General features: G+C 58.3%; 9 protein-coding genes across 9 annotated transcripts; 5 read left to right on the forward strand and 4 right to left on the reverse strand.

Annotated features, from left to right (window-relative positions):
* Positions 1-1,290: 1,290 nt before the first annotated feature.
* BXZ73DRAFT_87642 (N-benzyl-3-pyrrolidinol dehydrogenase) lies at positions 1,291-3,039 on the forward strand (the record flags this gene model as incomplete). The annotated part of the gene is made up of 9 exons (XM_048024657.1): positions 1,291-1,520; positions 1,560-1,734; positions 1,793-1,875; positions 1,925-2,196; positions 2,261-2,334; positions 2,385-2,448; positions 2,508-2,569; positions 2,603-2,737; positions 2,917-3,039. The coding sequence occupies 9 exons, from the start codon at positions 1,291-1,293 to the stop codon at positions 3,037-3,039; spliced, it is 1,218 nt and encodes a 405-aa protein (XP_047882105.1).
* A 1,751-nt stretch (positions 3,040-4,790) lies between these two features.
* BXZ73DRAFT_40319 (Clavaminate synthase-like protein) lies at positions 4,791-6,132 on the reverse strand (the record flags this gene model as incomplete). Its single annotated transcript, XM_048018550.1, has 5 exons — positions 4,791-5,072; positions 5,125-5,184; positions 5,241-5,723; positions 5,784-5,954; positions 6,013-6,132. The coding sequence occupies 5 exons, from the start codon at positions 6,130-6,132 to the stop codon at positions 4,791-4,793; spliced, it is 1,116 nt and encodes a 371-aa protein (XP_047882106.1).
* A 235-nt stretch (positions 6,133-6,367) lies between these two features.
* On the forward strand, positions 6,368-7,453 carry BXZ73DRAFT_97333 (uncharacterized protein; the record flags this gene model as incomplete). The annotated part of the gene is made up of 6 exons (XM_048027329.1): positions 6,368-6,489; positions 6,544-6,952; positions 7,008-7,091; positions 7,148-7,171; positions 7,227-7,346; positions 7,397-7,453. The coding sequence occupies 6 exons, from the start codon at positions 6,368-6,370 to the stop codon at positions 7,451-7,453; spliced, it is 816 nt and encodes a 271-aa protein (XP_047882107.1).
* Positions 7,454-8,682: 1,229 nt separating this feature from the next.
* BXZ73DRAFT_97334 (uncharacterized protein) lies at positions 8,683-9,880 on the forward strand (the record flags this gene model as incomplete). Its single annotated transcript, XM_048027330.1, has 6 exons — positions 8,683-8,735; positions 8,797-9,388; positions 9,453-9,536; positions 9,599-9,619; positions 9,673-9,792; positions 9,845-9,880. The coding sequence occupies 6 exons, from the start codon at positions 8,683-8,685 to the stop codon at positions 9,878-9,880; spliced, it is 906 nt and encodes a 301-aa protein (XP_047882108.1).
* Positions 9,881-10,657: 777 nt separating this feature from the next.
* Positions 10,658-12,035, forward strand: BXZ73DRAFT_97335 (uncharacterized protein; the record flags this gene model as incomplete). The annotated part of the gene is made up of 6 exons (XM_048027331.1): positions 10,658-10,686; positions 10,745-11,540; positions 11,591-11,674; positions 11,732-11,761; positions 11,815-11,934; positions 11,985-12,035. The coding sequence occupies 6 exons, from the start codon at positions 10,658-10,660 to the stop codon at positions 12,033-12,035; spliced, it is 1,110 nt and encodes a 369-aa protein (XP_047882109.1).
* A 173-nt stretch (positions 12,036-12,208) lies between these two features.
* BXZ73DRAFT_87645 (uncharacterized protein) lies at positions 12,209-14,660 on the reverse strand (the record flags this gene model as incomplete). The annotated part of the gene is made up of 6 exons (XM_048024658.1): positions 12,209-12,293; positions 12,362-13,787; positions 13,842-14,078; positions 14,134-14,293; positions 14,352-14,413; positions 14,504-14,660. The coding sequence occupies 6 exons, from the start codon at positions 14,658-14,660 to the stop codon at positions 12,209-12,211; spliced, it is 2,127 nt and encodes a 708-aa protein (XP_047882110.1).
* Positions 14,661-15,093: 433 nt separating this feature from the next.
* Positions 15,094-15,609, reverse strand: BXZ73DRAFT_97337 (uncharacterized protein; the record flags this gene model as incomplete). The annotated part of the gene is made up of 2 exons (XM_048027332.1): positions 15,094-15,428; positions 15,483-15,609. 2 exons carry the CDS (start codon positions 15,607-15,609, stop codon positions 15,094-15,096), a joined length of 462 nt encoding a protein of 153 aa, XP_047882111.1.
* Positions 15,610-16,416: 807 nt separating this feature from the next.
* On the reverse strand, positions 16,417-18,569 carry BXZ73DRAFT_40080 (S-adenosyl-L-methionine-dependent methyltransferase; the record flags this gene model as incomplete). Its single annotated transcript, XM_048018501.1, has 6 exons — positions 16,417-16,695; positions 16,755-16,889; positions 16,943-17,279; positions 17,332-17,939; positions 17,988-18,125; positions 18,180-18,569. The coding sequence occupies 6 exons, from the start codon at positions 18,567-18,569 to the stop codon at positions 16,417-16,419; spliced, it is 1,887 nt and encodes a 628-aa protein (XP_047882112.1).
* A 306-nt stretch (positions 18,570-18,875) lies between these two features.
* BXZ73DRAFT_87647 (glycoside hydrolase) lies at positions 18,876-21,308 on the forward strand (the record flags this gene model as incomplete). Its single annotated transcript, XM_048024659.1, has 8 exons — positions 18,876-19,128; positions 19,189-19,301; positions 19,365-19,686; positions 19,735-20,177; positions 20,231-20,616; positions 20,666-20,735; positions 20,789-21,199; positions 21,258-21,308. The coding sequence occupies 8 exons, from the start codon at positions 18,876-18,878 to the stop codon at positions 21,306-21,308; spliced, it is 2,049 nt and encodes a 682-aa protein (XP_047882113.1).
* Between the last annotated feature and the right edge of the window lie 98 nt (positions 21,309-21,406).

Raw genomic sequence — 21,406 nt, forward strand, 5'->3', positions numbered from 1 at the left:
GCTAACAGCCATCCCGGACCCAACACGCTTGCCCAACAGACTCGGCGTCGACGACCGTGCTCACACGCACTGACGTCGACGACTCTACGAATATACCGACTCCCAGGAGGAGTCAACCAGTACGACCCCGAACAGTCAGGACGGATAGAACTCGAGCACGCGGAATGCCTCAAGTGCCTAACCGCATGTATGTGCAAGGCGGCGAATTGCATGATCGGGTGAGGGGCACCCTCAGATTCTTGTTACGTATACTCACTAGTGTTTAATCCGGACTTGATGATTAATCCTCATGGAAGCTATTGCTCGCCCTCGTCAACTGTTTCGCTGGACGAGGGCCATTCAGCCCCGAGGTCTGCGTCCTTTTGTGGGCGTCGGCGATGATAAGGATCATGGCAAGCATAACACACTGAAACAGGTGCACGAAGCTTTCCTTACAGGACTAGAACTGTTCGGAAGGGCCCTTCGCAAGAGTTCTCGTCCATGACGAAGCCCGGAGCACCGGAGGCAATACACTGACATCTCAGACAGCAGTGGGTCCCAAGATGAAGTTTGAGCGCCTCGCGAGGGGCGCCCAGACCCCGAGCGCTCCGCTCCGCGTGCCTGCCGAGCGTCTGGACGCACCAAGACTGAGTTAGCGGGATAGGCCCTTCGAAAAGGCCGCAGTGCATGCCCCCCGTGTGAGCTGTTCTCTTTCCTATGTCGCGTCTTGACTCTTCGCTGCCCATTCGTGAGGAGACAGACACTGACATGATGGGGTAGCGCAAGACATGCTTCATCTTCATTGAGATTGGGCAATGAAACGCCACTCGTAGGACGTATGCGGAGCGCCAGTGGGTAACATGACCGTCGAGTCTTCCTGAAGGAGTCGTGCATGATACCGTTTCTACAGTCTAACCCTTTAGCGAGGTGAGCTGCATAGCCTATAGACTCTGAAACTTGACATAAGGGCTCCACGCAGGCCCTCGCGCATTAGATTTGCATAACAACTCGTCTCGGCTCCGTGATCGGACCGTTCCCAGAGGGAAGCTCGCTCATCTAGGCCAAAAAGTCCGGTAATGCTAGGTGTTTGACATTGTGTTCGCTGATGCGCCCGGTGTGCACCAGGGGCAAACACTATGATATGTTTCGTCTCTGCAATGGAGAACACTGCCCAACACACAGAGGTATGCCAGCTTGTGAGTAATGGCGCCTTCAAGGACCATGCTGTATATAAAAGCCTACTTCTGAGGCGCCTAATTCTCATCACCTTTCCAGTGTTCTCAGCTGCCTCTCCTTCGCGATCTTATCAACATGTCAACTATGCGCGCGGCAGTATTCCATCCCGGAAACAACAATCTCGTCCTGGAGCACATCCCTATCCCTAAACCAGGTCCCAATCAAGTCCTTCTGAAGGTCGCGGCAGCCGGCGTATGCCACTCAGACACTGCTATTCTCACCGACGTTCTCGACGATTCGCGCACCTACGTGCTGGGCCACGAAAACGTCGGATATGCGGTGGAGTGGGGTCATTCCATTCCCTTGTCGATTGCTTGACTGACCTCGGCTGGGTTCCAGACTAGGGTCAATGTCCGCCACATTGCAAAGGGTAAACTCTACGCGATTCACGACCTGGTACCTCACGGTGCCCACCCGCTTGCACCTGGCCAGTCCCCATTGACGGATAGCATCGGCATCGGCGAGAACGGCGGCTTCGCCGAATACATCCTTGCTGACTCTGTTGAGCTCGTCCCAGTGGTTGGTGTCGCTTTGCAACCTTTATCGCTGCCCCATTACTTGAAAGGTTGTTTGACAGCCAGAGGGTCTTGCTCCCGAAGTGGCCGCTCTCGCGACGGACTCTCTCATCACTGCATACAACGCCGTGCATAACGTTGCCGGGTGAGTGTGCTCGTTTGATCCGTGTACTATTGCATCAATGAACCCACAGCGACGAACGTCAGCTCCGACCGGGCAGTCACGGCAAACGCGTCCTCATCTACGGCATTGGTGGGCTCGGGCACCAAGCGGTCAACTCGCTCTCCACTACGGCGCCACAGTCTTCGCCGTCGATATTAAACCTGTGCGCGCGAGCTCGCGATTTCCCTCGGGGCTACGAAGGCTTTCCACCAGGAGAGCTCGCGCAGCTCTTCGCCACTGAGAACGCCGGCCCAGACCGGTTCGCAGTTGATATCGTTATCGACTTCGTGGCGACCGCACAGTGTGAGCATGATCGATAGTTTCCCAAGTCATGGCACACTGCGACTCACATGGGAGCATATCACAGCGTTCCAGATTGGCCAGGAGGCCGTCAAGCTCAGCGGGTTCAGTCTGGACGGCCCGCATGGGCTCATTGTTCTGGCAGCATCCCTGCGCAGGACGGCCGATCGTCGCTGACAGTCAGGGACTAGGTTGGCGTCTCAGGCGAGAACTTGACTTTCAACCAGATCGCGCTTCTCACGTTCCGCACCAACGGTTAGTTCAAAATACGTCAGGAAATTCTCAGACTCACGTATCTCCTCTTTCCAATCAAGTGTTGTCTTCGCTCTACGGTAGCAAGGACGATCTGAAGGCATGCTTGGAGCTTCTCAGCGATGTGCGTCCCTGTCCGCTTTACATCTTCCACCAGCAACTGACTATGCACGGTCGCTCAGGGTGTGGTGTACCAGTGGTAGCCGTTGAACCTCTCGAGAACGTCAACCAAGTTCTCGACGAGTTGAGGTCCATGAGGGTCACCGGTCGTAAGGTCATCAACCCGATGTTGGTAGTGGTGCTTGAACGATGGCTTTGCCTAATGTATCAACTATGTGATTCGTCATATCCACACATCGCGCCCTGCAAACGCGTCGTCCGACCTACACTTCCACTGCAACCCCATCGAGCTCCCGACCACGCCGCACTTCCATGGCCGCTCGGCCTTCCCCGCGATCGCCCGACTCACAGGCTCCGTTCTCCGACGCCGCGAGAAACACGTTCGGTAGCACCACGGTGCCCGCCTCCGTTTCTTCAACAGCCGCATCAGATTCAAGCTCCTCCAACGAGCTCGTGGCGAAGAGCAGGCTGTGACTTGTTTTGGCTCTCGTGCGACCGGGCGGAGGCGAGGACGTCCGACCGTGTGGACGGCAGGAAGAACATCTGCACCAGCGACCCTTCGACGGGCGCCGCGTCGCTGTCGAGCGCGATCGACCCCGCGAGGGGTCCCCGGACATAACGTACGAGACTTGGCTCAGCTACATATAGAGCTCTGGTCAGATTGCCGCCGCGAAGCAGGAAGCAGGGTCCGGCGCACCTCGTACTTGCCGCCCGTCTGCCGGAGCTGCCATGTAGACCCGCAGCTCCTTCGAGATGCTGCTCCAGCGAGCCCGGCGAGCGCCGGGTGGCTCTGGATGCGTTCAAAAGCAGGCGGGACGGGTTCGCGTTGTCGAGCGCGTTGATCAGGTTGCCCTCCGCGCTGCGTGCGGGCGTGTGGTGAGCGCATGGGGCCGGTCTGAGGCGAATACCACCCACTTTGACACGATCATCGGGCGCGTCAGGGGTTCGAGGCCTGCGAAGTCACCGAACGCTGCAGACCGCCCGGGCGAGGACAGGCAGATCCCGACGGCGCCGTCTGAGTGCACGGACTGGCCGGAGAAGAGCGTGTACGGCCGCCCGGTCACGAAGGGCGTGGAGGTCGCCACGAGTCCTAGCTTGCGAAGCGGGACGTCGTCAGCGGCGCGAAATCCCAAAGTGAGGGCAGGAAGTCCCACACCTTGTTCGCAGTCGAGAACCGTGACAGCGCGCTGCTCAGGCCCTCTGGTGCGTTGTCGCTCAAGTACACGATGCTGTCCACATCTTCCGCGCTGTTCAACGAAGATGGCGTCAGTGCGCTTCCAAGCTAGACCTACGATGGCCGCCACGTACGGCAAAGACTGGAGAGCATCTGGCAGCGCCGCGCCGTCAAACGACTGCGCCATCGACTTCTCCCAATCGACCTCGCTCTCGTAGTCCCGCGTGTCAACCTCCTTCCCGTGTTGGTTGGGCGCGTGCCATCGCCCAACTTGCACCGCTTTCCGCCCGGGCACGGTGCTCCGGAACAGCGTCGCGGTCCTCGCGTCGAACGCCGCGACGCTCACAGCTGTGTCTCGCTGCCACCCAGGCCGCGACGACGAGACCGGGGCGGATAGGCACCCGACGGAGGCGGGGGAGAGGCCTTGCGCAGCGGAGACAAGCGCGCCGAGGTCCGAGGGGTGCGTGTGTTGGGAGGCAGAGATGGTGTAGAGGAGGGGGAGGCCGGCGACTCGCTGCTTGAGATGCGCGAGGTGTGCGAGGATATCTGCACTTTTGCGGGAGATGACGGTGTTCATGTGAAGTGCCATGGCGAAATCGGGTTCGCTGTAGTTCGCGAGCGAGAAGTGCCAGGAAAAGCAGGTTACGTTCCTAAACAATTGTGATGCGCTGGCCGCGCGCGTCCAAAGATATGTCAGCTTTGGGTACTGCAGACCACAATCGCCCAACATGCCTCCTTCAAATAGGCACTGTCGCACTGGCCGGTGTTTTAGGCGGAACTCGAGAAGTTTCGACGGTGCTGGTCAAGTGCTGCATGCATGTCTCTCGGCTGGCGTGAGCAATTCTGGAGTCAAGAACGTCCTGCGCGTCACGGTGCCTTCCGTGAGAACAAATCCCAAGTGTGACTCCTAGCACGTGCCTCGTTACATATCGCGTCTACAGACCCATAGCCATATATTCATAGCAGTACTTGTTGACCACCCTCTGACCATGCATAGTACAAGGAAGAAATTACCGCGGGGGCCATATAATCCAAGAGTCCGTTTAGTGCGTTACGTGTACGTGGCTTTAAGTCTCCCAACGATGTAATCCTCCGTAGTCACGGACGGGTACTTGGGCTTGCTGCCGGGAACCAGGCACGTCGGGAGGCAGGAGATCTCTGCGCCTTGGTCCGGGTTGCAGAAGAACGCGATCGATTGGCGGTCAGGAGTGATGGCCTCGGTGTCGCTGACCGCGTTTGCGGGTGGCGCGACGACGCGGTGGAGGGTCGAACGGAGCACATCGTTGCTCCAGCGAGCAAGCAGGTCACCGGCGTTGATAACGATGGTACCAGGCTGATCGCGAGTGCGTTAAAAAGGCGTCACAGGATGCGCTAAGAACACTTACGACGGGCGTCGCAGCCTGAAATTGACCAGTGTGTGGGTTCTGGACTTCGAGACCTCCGACCTATGCGCCACTAATGGGTGATCCGGTCAACCTGACAGTCCGCAGCGTTTGCTTACTTGGTCTTGGAACAGCAGCGTAAGAGTGCCGTAATCGGAATGCGCGCCTGCACGCGCAGTGCCCTCCTTCTTCAGGAGTGACGTCTTAATGGGCGGGTAAGAGAGCAGCCGAAGGTTGTGATACTGCTCGTTGATCTTGTTGTCAAAGAAGCTCTCCTCGAGCCTGAGCCCTAACGCGATAGAGCGCATCACCAGGACATGGAGGTCATGGCACGTCTGGAAGAAGTTGAGCATGGTGCTCTTGAACCCGGGCGCGTCGGCCTCCTGTGGCCAGTAGTTTTTGTAGGTCGCGTCCCAGTCACGGCCGATCTCCATGGACTCCTTGTAGTCCGGAGCCTTCTCGCGCAGCTGCTTGATCTCGTCCGCATCCGCGGACTGGGTCACGCGCTCACGGCCGACCTTGACGAAACCACGGTTGGCGCGGGGGTCGCGCCATGCAAGCTCAGTCTTCTTCTCGATAGGCATTCTGAAGAACTCGGCGCTCTGGGGTGTTGTGCGTGAGACACGAAGGGGGAAAGCATGGACGGATAGTACGGAGCTGACCTTTTGGAACGCACCCTTGACGGTCTCGTCGGGAATGCCATGGTTGGTGAGATAGATGAAGCCGACGTCGGTGAAGCCGCGAACGATCTCCTGCGCAGTCTCCGCCTTCTGCGCAGCAGAGGTAGCGTGACGGTACTTGCTGAAGTCAATGATCGGGATGCGAAAGTTGTCCTAGGAGGATGCGAGCATCGGTGGAAGCTCACGGAGGTGATGGCCAGTGGGAGCAAACCTGTGCATGAGTGGCGAAGGTGCGGGCGGTGGGTCGCACCGGTGTTCGGGAGGAAGAAGGGGCGGAGAGGAAGCGTCGCACGGCAGGTGAAACGGACGACGTGGAAGGAAAGACGACCATGTTCGCAGGCGTTACGCGAGGGCAAGAAGGGGAAAAGAGCAACAACAAGCAGAGAGCAGGCGTGGACGCAGGCGCCTAGATTTCCGACGCGTCAAGGCGCGACCCAGAAGCCCTCCAGCTGCCAGGCTAGCTCCTGTCACCCGCCGCGTCCGACACCGTCTATATTTCCCGTGAGACATGCCGTGCTCTCCAAATAGCCCGCGACTGCTGCCGTCTGGCTCTCCATCCTCCCTCCATGATGCACAACCCCGTGAAGCATACCGCTGCTGCCTCGACCGCCCCCGACACCCTCCAGGAGGAGCATATACCCATGCTCTCCGCCTCCAACCACGTCGTTCTCGAGATTGACCATCCCCCGTACGCTTCCCCTCTCTCTCATCTCCTTCGCCGCTAACAGCGAGCACGCTCTAGTCCCCAGTACTCTCAAGCAGACTCTCAGCCTCTAGAGCCTGACGTTGTCGCCTCTCGACCCCGCCGCCGCTTCCAGCCCAAACCACTCCACGTCCGTATTCTGTGGACTGCCGCCATCTTCCTCTGCATCCTCCAGAACTTCGGCATCGTCCCCACCCTATTCTCAACCAGTACATGCTCCATACGCGAGCGGGACCATCAGGAAGTCGCGCGCCTCAAACGCGGTGCGTACTGGACCGATCCCGCCGGGGACGAGCATTGCGGCGCATTCGGGGTCCGATACTATCGTGCCAGGCTCAGGAGTGATGACTCCGTCGCTCTGGAGAAGGACTGGTTGGAAACCTGCTATCTCATGCCTATGACCATCCATGGACGCCAGCTCGAAAAGCCGGACCGCTGTGAGCGTAGGGTGCGTCCTCCATCATCCGTTTGTAGTTGACCACGAAGCTGACGATACTGTCCAGGATGACGGCCAGGTCTGGGGTATCTGGAGGGTGGACTTCGGGGAGCCGACATGCGCTCCCTACTGGGGCACAGTCACTGACCTCGTAAGCTTTCTTTTCTTTGCCATATCTTATCAGCAGAGACTGAGGCAAGTGACTAGGGATGTGTTTCCACTGGGCTGGCGGTACGTCAAAGCGCTTCAGCAGATATAGACATGTCTCATGTTTTGTCACGAATAGCGCTTGCAATCCCGTCTCCTCGGCATCCAGCATGGCGATAATTGGAAGAACATGTGCTCGACCACTCCCGCCAAGCTCCTCGGCGTGCAGTATGACCATCCCACTCACTGCGAAGACAAGGTGCGTCTCTTCATGCCAGTTCTCGTTGCAAAATCTTACATTCAATGCAGGGATTTGTTTCCGGCGTCATTGGAATGTGGGATATTGAACGAACCGAGTGCAACTAGGCAATCCCGGTCCGGCTATGGGCGATTGCAACATGTCTGTGTGTCGTTCCCCTGTTCCAGCTTATTCTCGTCTGTTAGAACTTCAACGACGCTTTCGCTTTTGCATGTTACTTTGATGAACAAGTTGAGCCGGCTTATACCCAGGCCAAGCGTTTCCTGCGAGCCTCCACATTCGCACATGCAATTCAACAACAAATACATACGATATGGACTAATAAGTGCAAATGCTTCAGAATCAGGAGGCTCGTCCATTGCCGCTACGCATGGACCAGGCTCATGTGGGAGCAGGAGTGTGTGAGGAGGAGGCTGAGAAGCTGCAGGAGGAGTTGGATAACTTCGATCTGGGCTTCCGCCCGCTTGTGTGGGTCATGGCCGACGATAAAATCAACCTCTCTGAGGAGTCGCGAGGACGATGAGAACCAAGAGGTGTGCATCATCAACACGCCTCGCCATGTCCGCCAGCGCGGTAACCGAGCACAGCGGCCTCACAAGTAGACGTTTCTCAGTGAATGTGGCGGTCGCGTCGTGGAGTAACAGGTACCGACACTGGTGAGGAGGAGGAGGAGGTTGGTGACTTCAGCCTCCAGCCATCTGCTTGTACGACCACCCCAGCCGCTTTGCGAGTGCAACCGAGTGTTCCTCTGCCACGCGCAAGCTGGTCTTCTCCTCATCCCCCGTGCAGTAGCTAGTGTAGTCGAGTCCGTCGTTCCAAGGAGGCGGGGCGGGGTGCCGGTGAGCTCTGAGACCGCGCAAGGCGACGGTCTTGAGCACATGAAGCTGTCGCGCCCTCACGCAGTGCGCCGCGTGAGCCCTCCACTCACCGACTCACCTGTTTTCTCTCCTCTTCGCTCGACCCTCTCCTGAGTCCTTCGTGAGCCGACCTCGCAGGCGTCTCTCTGAACAAAACGTGCGGCTTGACGTCACATATGTCTCCCGGCCAGTCCCGGGCCCCTATAACGAGTCTGGCTTTCTCCTTCTATCATCGCCAGTCAACCCGTCGGCTTCCGAAGGTATACTTGCTGTGTCCTTCCGGTTTCGAGCGAGCGGTTGCCTGTGGAGGCAGTTGCTGAATCCAGCGACCCATGTGCATGAACAACGTTGAACTTTGTTAGCTGCTGCGGTAAGCGGGCTTCCATTACCCACGCTCTCCTAGGGTGCGCGGCCCCAGATACCACCCTCCATTCCTAGTCCCACTCACAGCGAGTCTTCCACTTCGTGAACTGGCCGCGATGAACTCCCGGGATCCGCCGCCTTCTTACCGGTCCACTTACAGTGTCTCTCAGTGAGCCCCTCGCGTCCTACCATCCTATGCCGCCCTGATTGACGTGTGATTACTTGTACAGCTCAGTCAGCGACCGATCATCCCTTCTGGGCAGCAAGTACAATGGCGAAGAATTTTCCACCGTTACTCTCTGGCGTTGGGCTCGCACCGCCGGCATCGCCCTCCTCGTGTTCGCGGTGACCGCCTTCATCCTCCAGAACGCCGGCTTCGTGTCCACCCTCGCTGACGACGTCCCCCTCTCCGAGAAGCTCGCTCTTCGCGCCGCCTGGCGCTCGGAGGAGGCCGCGCACGCCGCCGACCGCACCAAGTGGGCGATCGAGCGCGCCCGGTGGGGCGACGAGCGCACCCGGTGGGACGCGGAGCGGCTCGAGTGGGCGCACGAGCAGGAGGGCATCGCGCGCGAGCGCCAGGCGTGGGCGCAGGAGCAGGCGCGCTGGGCGCAGTGGCGGAAGGAGGTCGCCGCGCGTCGCGGCGGCGCGCACTTCACGCCGCCGTGGCACGCGGGCGGGGGGACGTGCGCGGCGTACGGGACGCGCGCGTACAGCGCGTACATGCGAGACATCCCGGCGGACGCGGACTGGTACGAGGTCTGCATGAACACGGCGTACAACTTCCACGGGCGATGGGTCGAGCCGGACCAGTGCGAGCGCGGGGTGAGTGCCGCTGCTCAGTATTCGACGGGCTTTTGGGACATTACTGACCGTTGTGAGCTCATAGGGCCGAGGCGAGGTCTGGGCTACGTGGTTCATCGGGTTTGGAGAGCCTGAGTGCGTTACCTATTGGGGTGCGTTCAGGGAAGTGGTCAGTTCCGTCTCCCAGGTCCCTGTGGTCTGTCTTTCGCTGATGGCGCGGACCCTCCACAGGCCTCAGCTCCCGGGAAGAAGGTAAGTTCGGCCTTTCCGTGGTCCACTGTAATGTTCACCGCGATTGTCCTCAGCGTTACGAGGCCCGCCTCATGAATCTGCGCCACGGAGACACCTGGGACGACATGTGTCGGACCAGCCCTGCAGATTTCCGCGGTCGCCACTTCGAGCATCCCACCGCCTGTGAGGACAGGGTATGCACTTGTCTATTAGAGCCATGACTTCAGTTGGCTGATCGCGACACAGGACGGCCGCACCGGTGTCTTTGAGTTCAATGAGTAGGTGGAGACATTAGCTTGCAGTCAGAGAGTCAGGTCAATTTCGAACAACTTGAATGCAAAGCATAATATATAGTACAAAGTCAGCCAGTATATATGAGATGTGTATTTCCCCTTGTAGATTGGTGCCAGGGCTACCAATATTGTGCAGAGCGCACGTTCGGATCTTGAAAGCTCAGACTACGCTGGCATGCAACTTGACAAGTGCGTACGTGGGCAAAAAGACGGAACCGGAGTAAGTGCGTCCAAGGTTGCGGTGGTGACGACCATCTGACCACATGCTGGATGCCTCTGCGGACACACAGCGGGTAGAATGGGTCTGTCCTCGGACGATGACTGGCGAGATATGTGCAGTACAACACTGGCGACGATGTGCAAATACGCTCTGCGAGAACAGGGTAAGCCATGCGCATGTTGCATTGGCGAAGGATGTCGATGACTGACGGCGTGAATCGAAGCAGGGGTGGAATAGAGCACGTGTATGGCGTGTGCCTGTGCACGGTGGTGCGTTTTGTAAGAAACGAGGCACCGTTTACGAGCAGCTGGCTGCTGAGCGTCTGATCAGCGCCCAGAGAACTACGTCCACGCCGGCCGGTGCTAAAAAGGCGGAGTGAATCGTGAGGGTATACATGAGCTGAAGCGAACTGCCTAGCGCTGAGCTTGAGCCAACTTGGGCGTGTGCATATCTCCCCTGCCCCTTTCCCTCTGCTCCTCGTCCCCAACTCCCACCCCGCCCGGCCCACCCGTCACCGGTCCACCCGCGACTCAAGAGCAACACACAATGGGAGGCTACGGGGCCGCCCCTACGCGGTGCGTCCACTTCGCCCAGATCACAGAATGATCTATCGAGCCCCGTCCCCACCCCCAGCGCGGACGAGCGCACATCCCTGAGCACCGGCCTCCGCCTTCCATACCTCGCCGAAAGCCCTCTCCTCATCCTCCTCGTCTGCATCCTCGTCCTCCAAAACCTCGCCGTCGTCCCTCCCTTCGCCGACCTCGGCGGCGTCTCCATGAAGGAGAAGGCCGAGCTCCGGCACCAGTGGGCGCTCGAGGTCGCCGACCACGGCCGCGCCGTCGCCCAGTGGGACCGGGAGCGCACCGCCCACGGCGTCGAGCTCGCGCAGTGGGAGTGGGACCGCGAGGCGTGGCGCAAGGAGGTCCAGGGCAACAGGGCGGCCGAGGCGCACCGCTCGAAGGAAGCCGCTGAGGAGTTTGAGCGTGGGCAGGAGGAGCGGCGCGCCCGGGATGCCCGCGAGCGCGCCGAGGAGGAGCGCCGGCGCCAGGCGCTGCGTGAGGCGTTCCAGCGGGAGCGAGCGCAGGAAGAGCACGAGCGCAGGGCGGCCCGCGACAAGTTCAACAAGGAGTGGCAGGAAGAGGACCACAGGCGCCAGGCCGTGCGCGAGGCGTTCGAGCAGGACAAGGAGCAGTGGGCGAAAGAGCGCAAACAAGAAGAACAGCACCGACAGGACGTTGAACGGCAGCGGCTGGGCGTGTACTGGTCCCAGGTGCGGCGGTACGAGCAGTGCACGGCCTTCGGAACCAGGACGTATGAAGCCGAACTCCTCGACATACCTGGGCATCTCGACTGGCGAGAGGTTTGTGAAGACATGCCGATTGAATTCCACGGACGTCGTGTGAATAGGCCCCCTCACTGTGAACGCAATGTGAGTGCATCAAAACCATTCGGTTTGAGCTTTTACTGACATTTGATTAGAAGGACGGTCGTGTGTGGGCGATGTGGAAGATCGATTTTGATGAGCCGGAGTGCACTCTCTATTGGGCACCGCTTCTCGATCTGGTCAGTCAGCTTTACGGGTGTCTTACAAGCACGACTGATGCGTATTTGGTCTGGCAGGGATGTACGGATAGCGACACTGGAACCAGGGTGAGCGAACCACGACGGAAATTCAGCCGTGACAAAGCTGACCACCACGACAGCGATATGAGGCCAGACTCATGAACCTTCGGCATGGAGACGATTGGGACGCGATGTGCAAGACGGCCCCTGCAATCATTCATGGATTCCAGTTCGACCATCCAACTGTCTGTGAAGACAAGGTCTGTTTGGTCTCCCGTGTGCAAATGGGCCTGGCTCACATCACTTCTAGGACGGGAGGACTGGTGTATGGCAAGTGCCAGACCTTCGGTGCCAGCGCTAGATCAAACAGGGTTCGCCGCGTTTATGATAATGGGATGACTGTTATGTTTGTATTGTATGAGATCCGGTGTGGGTGTCGAGTGTAGTAGTACAAACCGCAGTGTGTGTTCCGTGTATGAAGACCAATGGTACCCAGTAAACATGAGATGAAGGCCAGGAATCGTAAATCACAGTCTAGCCGCGCGCATAACCCATCGCGCTTGGAGAACGGAGCCGCCTGAAAAGAGCCATCAAGGTCTTCCCTCCCTCCGGACCCCATCTGCGAATGAAGTGCGCAGTGAGCACCGACCGTTCAAACAAACAAGCGCAACAAATCAAAGCACTCACTCGCCGCTCGCCACCTCCTGGCAGCACCGCTCGAACTCGTCCGACACGCTCACCTCCTCCCACCGCTCGACGACGAAGTCCTGGACGAGCCCGTGCAGCTCCTCCCACGCCGCGCTCGCGAGCAGCACCGCGAACGCGCTCCGCGCCGTCACCGTCGCGACGACGTGCTCGAGCGCGAGCGCGCCCAGGCCCGGCATCCCGTACCGGTGCGCGAGCTGGTACATGCTCAGCGCGCTCGCCGGCGGCGGCGCCCGCGTCGGGTGGGCGTGCGGGTCCGCCGCGCCCGTGAGCCCGCCGCCGCCCGCGCCGCCGCCCGACCCCCGCGAGCGCTGCTTGCCGTGCGCGGACCCCGGGCCCGCCGGGTAGTGCGCCGCCGCTGAGGGCGAGAGCGGCTGGGGGACGGGGACGGGCTTCGCGCCGCGCGCTGCGGCCCCCGTCGCTGGAGTCAGCGACAGCCCCACGGGCGCGGGGCCCGACGCCCTGCGCGGCGTCGTCGGTGTGCCCGGAGGACGCGACGCGGATGGCGAGGGCGGCCCCTTGGCGGCCGTCGCCGTTCCCGCCCGGACCTGGCCGCTGCCGGGCTTGGCCCCCTTCGCGTCGCGCGGGGCGTGCGCGAGCCCGAGCGCGTCTGGACCGGTGGAGAGCCCGCTCGCGCCGCTGGTGACGCTGCGGGCGTCGCTCACCGCGCCGCTGGGGGTGTCGGACGCGCTCGCGGCGCCGATGCCGATGCCCGAGCCGAGGTGGCCGGCCTTGTGGAAGACCTTCCAGCCCCACTCGTCGGGCACCCCCGGGGCGCACCAGTCGCGCGCGGACCAGCCGGCGCCGACGCCGTCGACGGCGAGGCGCGGGTCGTCGACGGCGCGGAAGAGGAGCCAGTTGGCGTAGACCCACTTGAGGAGCCAGTAGATGGTGACGAAGTCGGCCTCCTCGACGACGATGGTGTATAGCCGACGACCGCCGGGTTGCGCTGGGGCGTTCTCGTTGAAGGACGAGGCCAGCATGGTGGCAAAATACTCGGAGCGGCGGACGAGGATGTCCGAGTGGGCGTAGAGGATACGTTTCCGGGCGAGAGTCTGGGAGGAGGAGGAAGATTGGGAGGAGGAAGTGGAGCGGGGAGAAGCTGGGACAGCGGAATCGTACTCAAGTTGGTCGCGGGTGGTACGCTCGAGGCAGATGAATTGAACGTCCCCGGTATCTGTTGGACTTCTGAGCCTTCCGAAGCAACAAAAAACTCGGATATACTTACTGGCATTGTCCAAAGAAGCTTCCAACCCGTCAAGAAGGTCCCGAGGGACATAGTATGCGGATGGCTGCTGAGGATAGAACGGCCCCACGGGCGAGTGAATCTGTACGCAAATCACAAACGAGTCTGTTTCCTGTATCCTTGGATTCTCTAGAAGTGTAGACAGCGGTGGAAGGGGACATTCTGCGACATGGAATGTCAACGGTATTTACACGGGCAGCATGTCATTGTACTCACCCCATACTTCAGTGCCCTGTCTGAACACCCAGTTGTTCTGCCAGATTTCCCAAGCCCACTCTGCGCGCGCACCACGCTCTCCCGCGCGATCGTCTTGGCATTTGATGGCGGCGAACATGGTCGCTGAGGTCTCGTAGTCCGTGTGTGCATAGTCGACCATGAGTGAAGTGAGGTACAATGACAGTGATGGCGAAGACGCGTTAGACGCGCTCTCTGCCTCGTTAATTGTCGTCTTCGCTGCAATGCCGGACGTTCAATAGAGTATGCACGGCAATGACTGAAGCGTACTCACTGATCTCCAGTTTGAACTTGCCATCACCAAGCTCAGGCGATTCTCTCAGCACTTCGAAGTCATCATCCTCGACCACCTCAACGTCCTCTGCCGCCTCTAACGCAGGGTTCTCAATGTGGTCTCTCAGTCTGCTAACATCGCGAATGACCCATTCAAATGCCTGGAGGACGCCAGCCCTTAGCACGCACACAAAGAAAGAGATCGCACCGCGCACGCACGTTGTAATTCCATTGCCTCGTCGTTACATCGTCCGCCATTGAGCCCTGGCTCTGTGCACTCGCTATACGCGTGGCGATGGGGCCAGCAGACAGCAGTACCGTGCTCGGGGTGGATGTGGCGACGGATGCACGCGAGTCCCACGTGTGCGTACTCGGAACGGAGCTGCTCGAAGAGTGTGCGGACGCCGAGGACACGGAGGAGCGGTGCGAGTACGTCGACCACGGCCAGTGCGGACGCGAGAGCGGGGAGGGCCGGCCGGGGGAATGGGCGATTGTCTGGGGGCCGGGGCGCGAAGAGGAAGAAGACATGGGGAGAGAGTGCGCGGGGCGAGTGGAAGCGGGTTCGAGGAAGGGGCGGCAGGGGGCCCTTTGTGATTGTCGTGAGACCCACGCGCTCGAGGCCGATCGTATGAACAGGTCGAGTATGTTTCTCTCCGCTTTCCCACTCAAGTACTGATCATTCATCCTTGCAAACATTTGACTCATACTCCACAGCGAGTTTAAGCCGCGGTCACGCTCTGCTGACGTCCTGCCAATAATGCCGCTAGGCCGGTGATCATATTACTGCCCACTGTCTGCGCCATGACTGAATTCTGATCGACTATTCACCATACAACATACAGCTTCAGAGGCTACAATCTCCGCCAATCCTGAACCCTCTCTGTGATGGTCGAAGTTCGCCCGTTGACCCCAAGTTGACCCCATCTGCCCTGAGATCCGCCCCCAACACTGGATCCCCGGCTCACTGGGTTGCATCCGCCGCGCTCTTGGCCTTCTCACCCTCGAGGAACTTCCAGAACTTGGGCCAGAAGTCGACGCTGTTCGCCCCGTCGACAAACTCGTACAACTTCGTGACCTTGTCGCCTTCCTCGTTGAAGTGCAGCGTGAGCATGTATTCGTTCTTGTATGGTCCGACCGCCGTGTCCGCTGTGCTGTGGCACCAGATCACGACTTTGTTGGCCCTCTCGTCCTCTACGATGTCGTCGATCTCGGGCGTGAAGTTCTTGAAGTACGGCATCACGCCGCCGAAGAAGGTGCGATACGTGGTGTTGTCCATCGGCGGGCGGTTCAGAGATCCTATGTTGCGCAGTCATCAACATTGAGGTCAGTTTTGGAAGCTGACCGACGTACTCGGCAGAATTTGTTGGATGCAATCCTCCGTCCTGCAGGCTAGTATCTGGTCCAGATCCCAGGCTTTGTAGGAATCCAACACCTGAAAGGCAGTTTGGCGCCGTCTCGATATCTTGTCGTTACTCATGGCGGAATCAGTAGGACGACTGAGGTGAGTTTGCGCGTGACTGAAGGGAACCCGTCAAGCCCAGGGAGTCTTAAGTGCATCGCGCAGCCGTCATGTGATAGTCTTTACATAAGTCCTCCCTGAACGAAACGACGGAATGGGACAAATCGATCGTAGCGAGGGTGGTATCAAAAATGTGCAAGTCGTCCGTCTGCAAAATAATTGGCACCGTTGCCAACATCTACGACCTCACGCTTTTCACCTACCTCTTCACCTTCTTCGAAATCTTCACGTTCAAGACAGCCAAGCATACCTCTTAATCTCTTCCCCCCAGCTTTCTCTCTGATATCATGATATGGATGCTCACCTGGTACAAGTTATATCCACAGCCATTCGATGATGGCGATGATGGCGCACTTCAAAATACATCTACCGCTCCCCCGCTCATGCTCTTCCGAGTCGTTCCGCGGCGGTTTGTTCGATCCTCACACATGCCCTCCTATGTTTCCATATAGGCTGCATATTATGGGAGACCAAAGCCGGCTGCTACCGGAACTGTGTCTTCGCGTGTTGTCAATGCCTGTGACCCCGCCCCTTTCGTCAGACTCCTCCCGCGTGCTTTGAGAGCGGGCCGTTGAGACGTGCTGCTCTCCGTTGTGGCAATTTAACTTGAAAGTCATCTTCTAGTTTTGGGAGTCGACATAGAAGCGCGAGCAGAGGCATGCTTGTGCCGGAGCGGTCGGCGGCCAATACGGAAATAGATCCACGTCAAGCCTGCGTACGGTCCAGTATGGTCACAACGAGGTACAAGTACAATCTCGCCTATATCTAGTATGTTTCCCAGATGACATCTGGCAATACTTGACGCATGATCTCCCAGTGATGCATGGCGCCCTCCGCTTGCCATTCTCCCAGCGGGTTCTGGGTGTCCTTGAGGATGTAACGATTGCGTTTATCTTCAGGGAGATCGTCGCCGACTACCGATATGTCGCTCTCGCGGTTTGGCAGGCCCGTGAAGACATGACGGCGAAGATGCGACCCGAAGATATCGGACTCGCGGGCCGCACGGAATGTCAAGGGTTCCGATGAAGGCGTGCAGAAGAAGACCTGATTCGGAAGAACAGGTAAGACATGTGATGGATGGCGAGGTACACAACGAGACTGACCCAGTTTTGGAACTCAGTGGTAATATTAGTAGGAGTTTCGATGGCATCATAAAACGCCCGGCATTGTGGGAAGGAAGTTTTGAGGGTGAGAATGAGGGCCTTCGCGGAGTCACTTTCCAAGACGCCAGCAAAATTCTGCAGATCGAAGGTGAGAGATTGCATTCGTCATAGTCTAGAAGAGCACGTACAACGGCAATCACTGCATCTGGGCGAACGATGCCCTTTAGCTCTTTCCAGAATTCTTCCGTGTATAGGTGTGCCGGGATTCCGCCGCCAGAGAAGCAGTCGTGTACAACGAGGTCGTATTGCGTTTGCTCGGTGACGTCGGAAGGATTCGCGACGTTGGTTTCGCTACGATTATGCACCCAGCCTCTGGCGTCTTCGATGAATACTTGTCCAGGCTCTGAAGCTGGAAGCCCAAAGAACTTCCGCGCCGCGTCGTACACGGTGGGGTCGATCTCGATGATGGTAGTCGAGATTCCGTGCCGCATGAACGAGCTCGCTGTGACACCAGTGCCTAGACCACTAGATCGTCGTTAGCATTTGCAGACAGGCTCTTATGATGTGGCTGCCTTACATGATAAGGGCATCCTGGGGCTTGTCTTTTGCCAACAGAGCGGCTTCTTGAAGGACGAACGCGCTGTATATTGTGTCTCCCAGCTTCTGCCCCGATTCGTCCTCTGGCAAGGGGTCTTCATTGAATGTGATGGCCTTGGGCCCAACCCAGACGCCGCCGAGGAGGGAGTGACCAGCCCTGAGAAAACGCATGTTGTTGATACCATTGAGCGCGTCCATGCCTTCTGCTATTGTCTCACCAACGACTACGATGCTGGAGTAGGCAGAGTCGACGGCGGAGTGGATCCGCAATGGGTAGGATGGATGATCGTAAGGCTGCAGAAGCGGGTGCGGGAGAGTAGGAGGCTGCAGAAGAGTCGAGGTCAGGAACGGAAGTACGGGGATGAGAGCCATCCGAATTCGGTCGAAACGACCGTCGTTCTGGGGCTTCGGAGGCGATGATTGGCGGAGTGGGGTAGATTTCTCCGTCGCACCCTTCTTCTTCTTCCCCTTCGAAGGCTCCGGAGTGGGCGTGGCGGGGGCTTGTGCCTTCGCGGGCGGGGGACTGATACTCGGTAGGAATGGTGCTATTGCCCACAAGGTGACAACTAGCGTGCCTAATTGTAGAGCCTGACCCAGTCAGCCAGAAGGACATGCACATCAACATCAATCACTCACGACCTGACCATTGGGCAGGTTGACAATGTATGGAACGGCCGGCCAAAGACCTTGGAGGGCGTTGACGGCGGTTGCGCTAACAGGCAGGGTGATGGCGGATTGAGGTGCATTCGGATCATTCTTGACGTATGGTGCTTCCTGCAAGAGGCGATCAACAAACTGGTATGTGCTTTGGAGCTAACATGGACGTACCTGCAGTGCCTTGACCAAAGCCGTTCCTAGAGACAGCACCGGCAAAAGCACGATGAGGTGCGTCGCAACCGGTCCCCACAGGGCGTCACCGAGCCGCGCGGTGTATGCCGCACTCCAGTAGGTCGCAGTCGGAAATGCGTACAACAGAAGCCCTAGACCAAGTGTTGCCCGGGACAGCGGGACAGCGGGAGCAAAACTGCCGAGAATGGCGGATGACCAGACGACCTTGCTCAGGTGCAAGTTGGTGGGCGCGGAGCCATACTGAGGCTCCAAAGCGCGACGGTAAGTCCAAGTGACGAGGGAGAGGCCGAGGAGAACGCTGATTGCGGCGAGACGAGTGAGTACGATGTGGAGCACGCTCGCCTTGTGCGGCGGGGCAGGGGCGGGCATGGGGGTGCGGGGAGAGCTATGGCCGCGTCTACCAGAGACAGCGCATACAGGACGGAGGAGAGACGAGTGTGGAGATGCTTAGCGCCAGCGAGGAAGGGCCGGGGATGCTCCGGGAAGGCACGGGCACGTGACAAGTGACGTCTTGAGAGCCAACATGCTCGACGCGTCTCTGAATGGGGCGAATGGCCAGGCGAATCCCGGTGAGCACCCGGGCAAGCCTGCCCCAGCCAAAGATATTCCCTCCGTCGCCCTCATATCGTCTCGCGCCGTCCCCTATCGCCCTTCCCCCACGCACCCCCAGCGGTCATGTCCACCGCACCTCTCGACAAGAAGACCATCCTCGATGTTGACCCTTACCTCAAGGACAACACCGAGCATCTCATCTATCGTCACAGTCTCTTCGGGAAGTGGAAGGAGACCATAGACGACGCCGAAGGCGGCTACGACCAGTTCACCAAGGGCTACCTCAAGTTCGGCTTCAACGCTCAGCCCGATGGTTCCGTTGTTTATCGCGAATGGGCCCCGAATGCAAAGGAGGTCGTTCTCATCGGTGACTTTAGTGAGATTTCCTACTAGATCTGACCCGTCCACTCATCTCCCTTACCTATATCCTTGCAAGACAACTGGAACAGGATCTCTCATTCCATGACAAGGAACCAGTATGGCGTTTGGGAGATCACCATTCCTTCGAAGAACGGTGAGTGCGCCATTCCCCACGACTCGAAAATCAAGGTGTGTCCCTTCTGTCAAGTCTCGTCACAGTGATGGCTGAACGATATTGCCGTCACTCTATAGATCTCTATGATCCTCACCTCTGGTGAACGAATCGAACGCATCCCTGCATGGATCAAGCGCGTCACTCAAGACCTCTCCGTCTCCCCGGTGTACGAAGCTCGGTTCTGGAACCCCCCCGCAGAACAAGTATATCAGTTCAAGAACCAGCGTCCCCCGCCTCCGAAGAGTGCACGTATATACGAAGCCCATGTCGGCATCTCCACCTCTGAGGAACGCGTCGGGACCTACAAAGAGTTCACGGCCAACGTTCTTCCTCGCATCAGGGACCTAGGTTATAACATCATCCAGCTCATGGCCGTCATGGAGCACGCATACTACGCTTGTACGCGGCCACAATTTACCTTTGCGCTCTAGACTCACGACTTTGTAGCATTCGGATACCAGGTCACTAACTTCTTCGCCGCAAGCTCTCGCTATGGGACTCCTGAAGAGTTGAAGGAGCTCATCGATACTGCTCACGGCATGGGAATTACAGTGCTCCTTGACATGGTTCATTCCCATGCGTGCAAGAATGTCCTCGACGGCCTCAACCTCTTCGACGGCACCGATCATCTCTACTTCCACGAGGGTCCCCGCGGTCGCCATGAACTCTGGGATAGTCGCTTGTTCAACTATGGCCATCATGAAGTTCTGAGGTTCCTCCTTTCCAATCTTCGATTCTGGATGGACAAGTACCAGTTTGACGGTTTCCGCTTCGACGGTGTCACGAGCATGATGTACCACCACCATGGTATCGGCGCCGGTTTCTCTGGCGGCTACCACGAGTACTTCGGAGACTCAGCGGACCTGGAAGCGATAGTTTACCTGATGCTGGTATGTCGTTTAATCTGGGTTTGGAGTGTAACTGAAGCTGATTCATGATACAGGCAAACGATATGCTCCACACCTTGTACCCCGGAGTGATAACCATCGCCGAGGATGTGTCTGGCATGCCTCTCCTTTGCGCGCCAGTCTCTAAGGGAGGTGTCGGTTTCGATTACCGGTTGTCCATGGCCATCCCGGACATGTGGATCAAGCTGCTGAAGCACAAGAGTGACGATCAATGGGACATAGGCACTATCTGTCACACGCTCACCAACCGCCGCTACGGGGAGAAGAGCATTGCGTATGCCGAAAGCCATGATCAAGCTCTCGTTGGCGACAAGACCCTCGCTTTTTGGTTGATGGACAAGGAGATGTACACCAACATGTCTGATATCACAGAGTACACCCCTGTTATCGCTCGAGGTATCGCCTTGCACAAGATGATCCGGTGAGTGCTAAAGTTACTTATCCCTCGACTTACGCTCACTATCTCCCAGGCTTCTCGTTCACTCGTTGGGTGGTGAAGGATACCTGAACTTCGAGGGGAACGAGTTCGGCCACCCTGAGGTGCGTATGCCATATCTTTGTTCCTGAACTTCGTTCACAGGGCTCCTACGCAGTGGCTGGACTTCCCCCGAGAGGGCAACCAGAACTCCTTCAAATACGCTCGTAGACAATGGAATATCGTCGACGACCCCCTCCTGAGGTACAGGTATCTCAACGATTGGGACAAGGCGGTGAACCATAGCGAAGAGCAGTATGGTTGGCTGCGGGCGGAGCCAGCATACGTCTCGTTGAAACACGAAGTCGACAAGGTGATCGTCTACGAGCGCGCCGGTCTGCTCTTCGTATTCAACTTTCACCCGACCGAGTCGTTCACCGACTACCGCGTTGGGGTCGACGTTCCCGGGGAGTACACGACCATCCTCTCGAGCGACGAGAAGCGCTTCGGCGGCTTTGAGAACGCCTTGCCCGGCGGGTCCTTCCTCACGACGGACCTGGAGTGGAATGGGCGGAAGAACTTTGCTCAGGTAAGTGCACGCGGGAGTGCGTGAATTGAAGTACCTCTTAACTTTATGTCGGATGCAGGTGTACATCCCGTCGCGTACTTGCATCGTGCTCGCGTTGAAGACAGCTTAGATGGTTGGATGTGTGATACCGTCTTGTGGAACTGGAAGGCAAGGGGAAACTTGTATGTTTAGTTGTAAAGTCGGAACCCTGTAAAGTAGTGCAGAATG

Source organism: Epithele typhae (assembly GCF_022376455.1).
Source record: "Epithele typhae strain CBS 203.58 chromosome Unknown BXZ73scaffold_4, whole genome shotgun sequence".
In the NCBI taxonomy this organism is placed as follows: Eukaryota; Fungi; Basidiomycota; class Agaricomycetes; order Polyporales; family Epitheliaceae; genus Epithele; species Epithele typhae.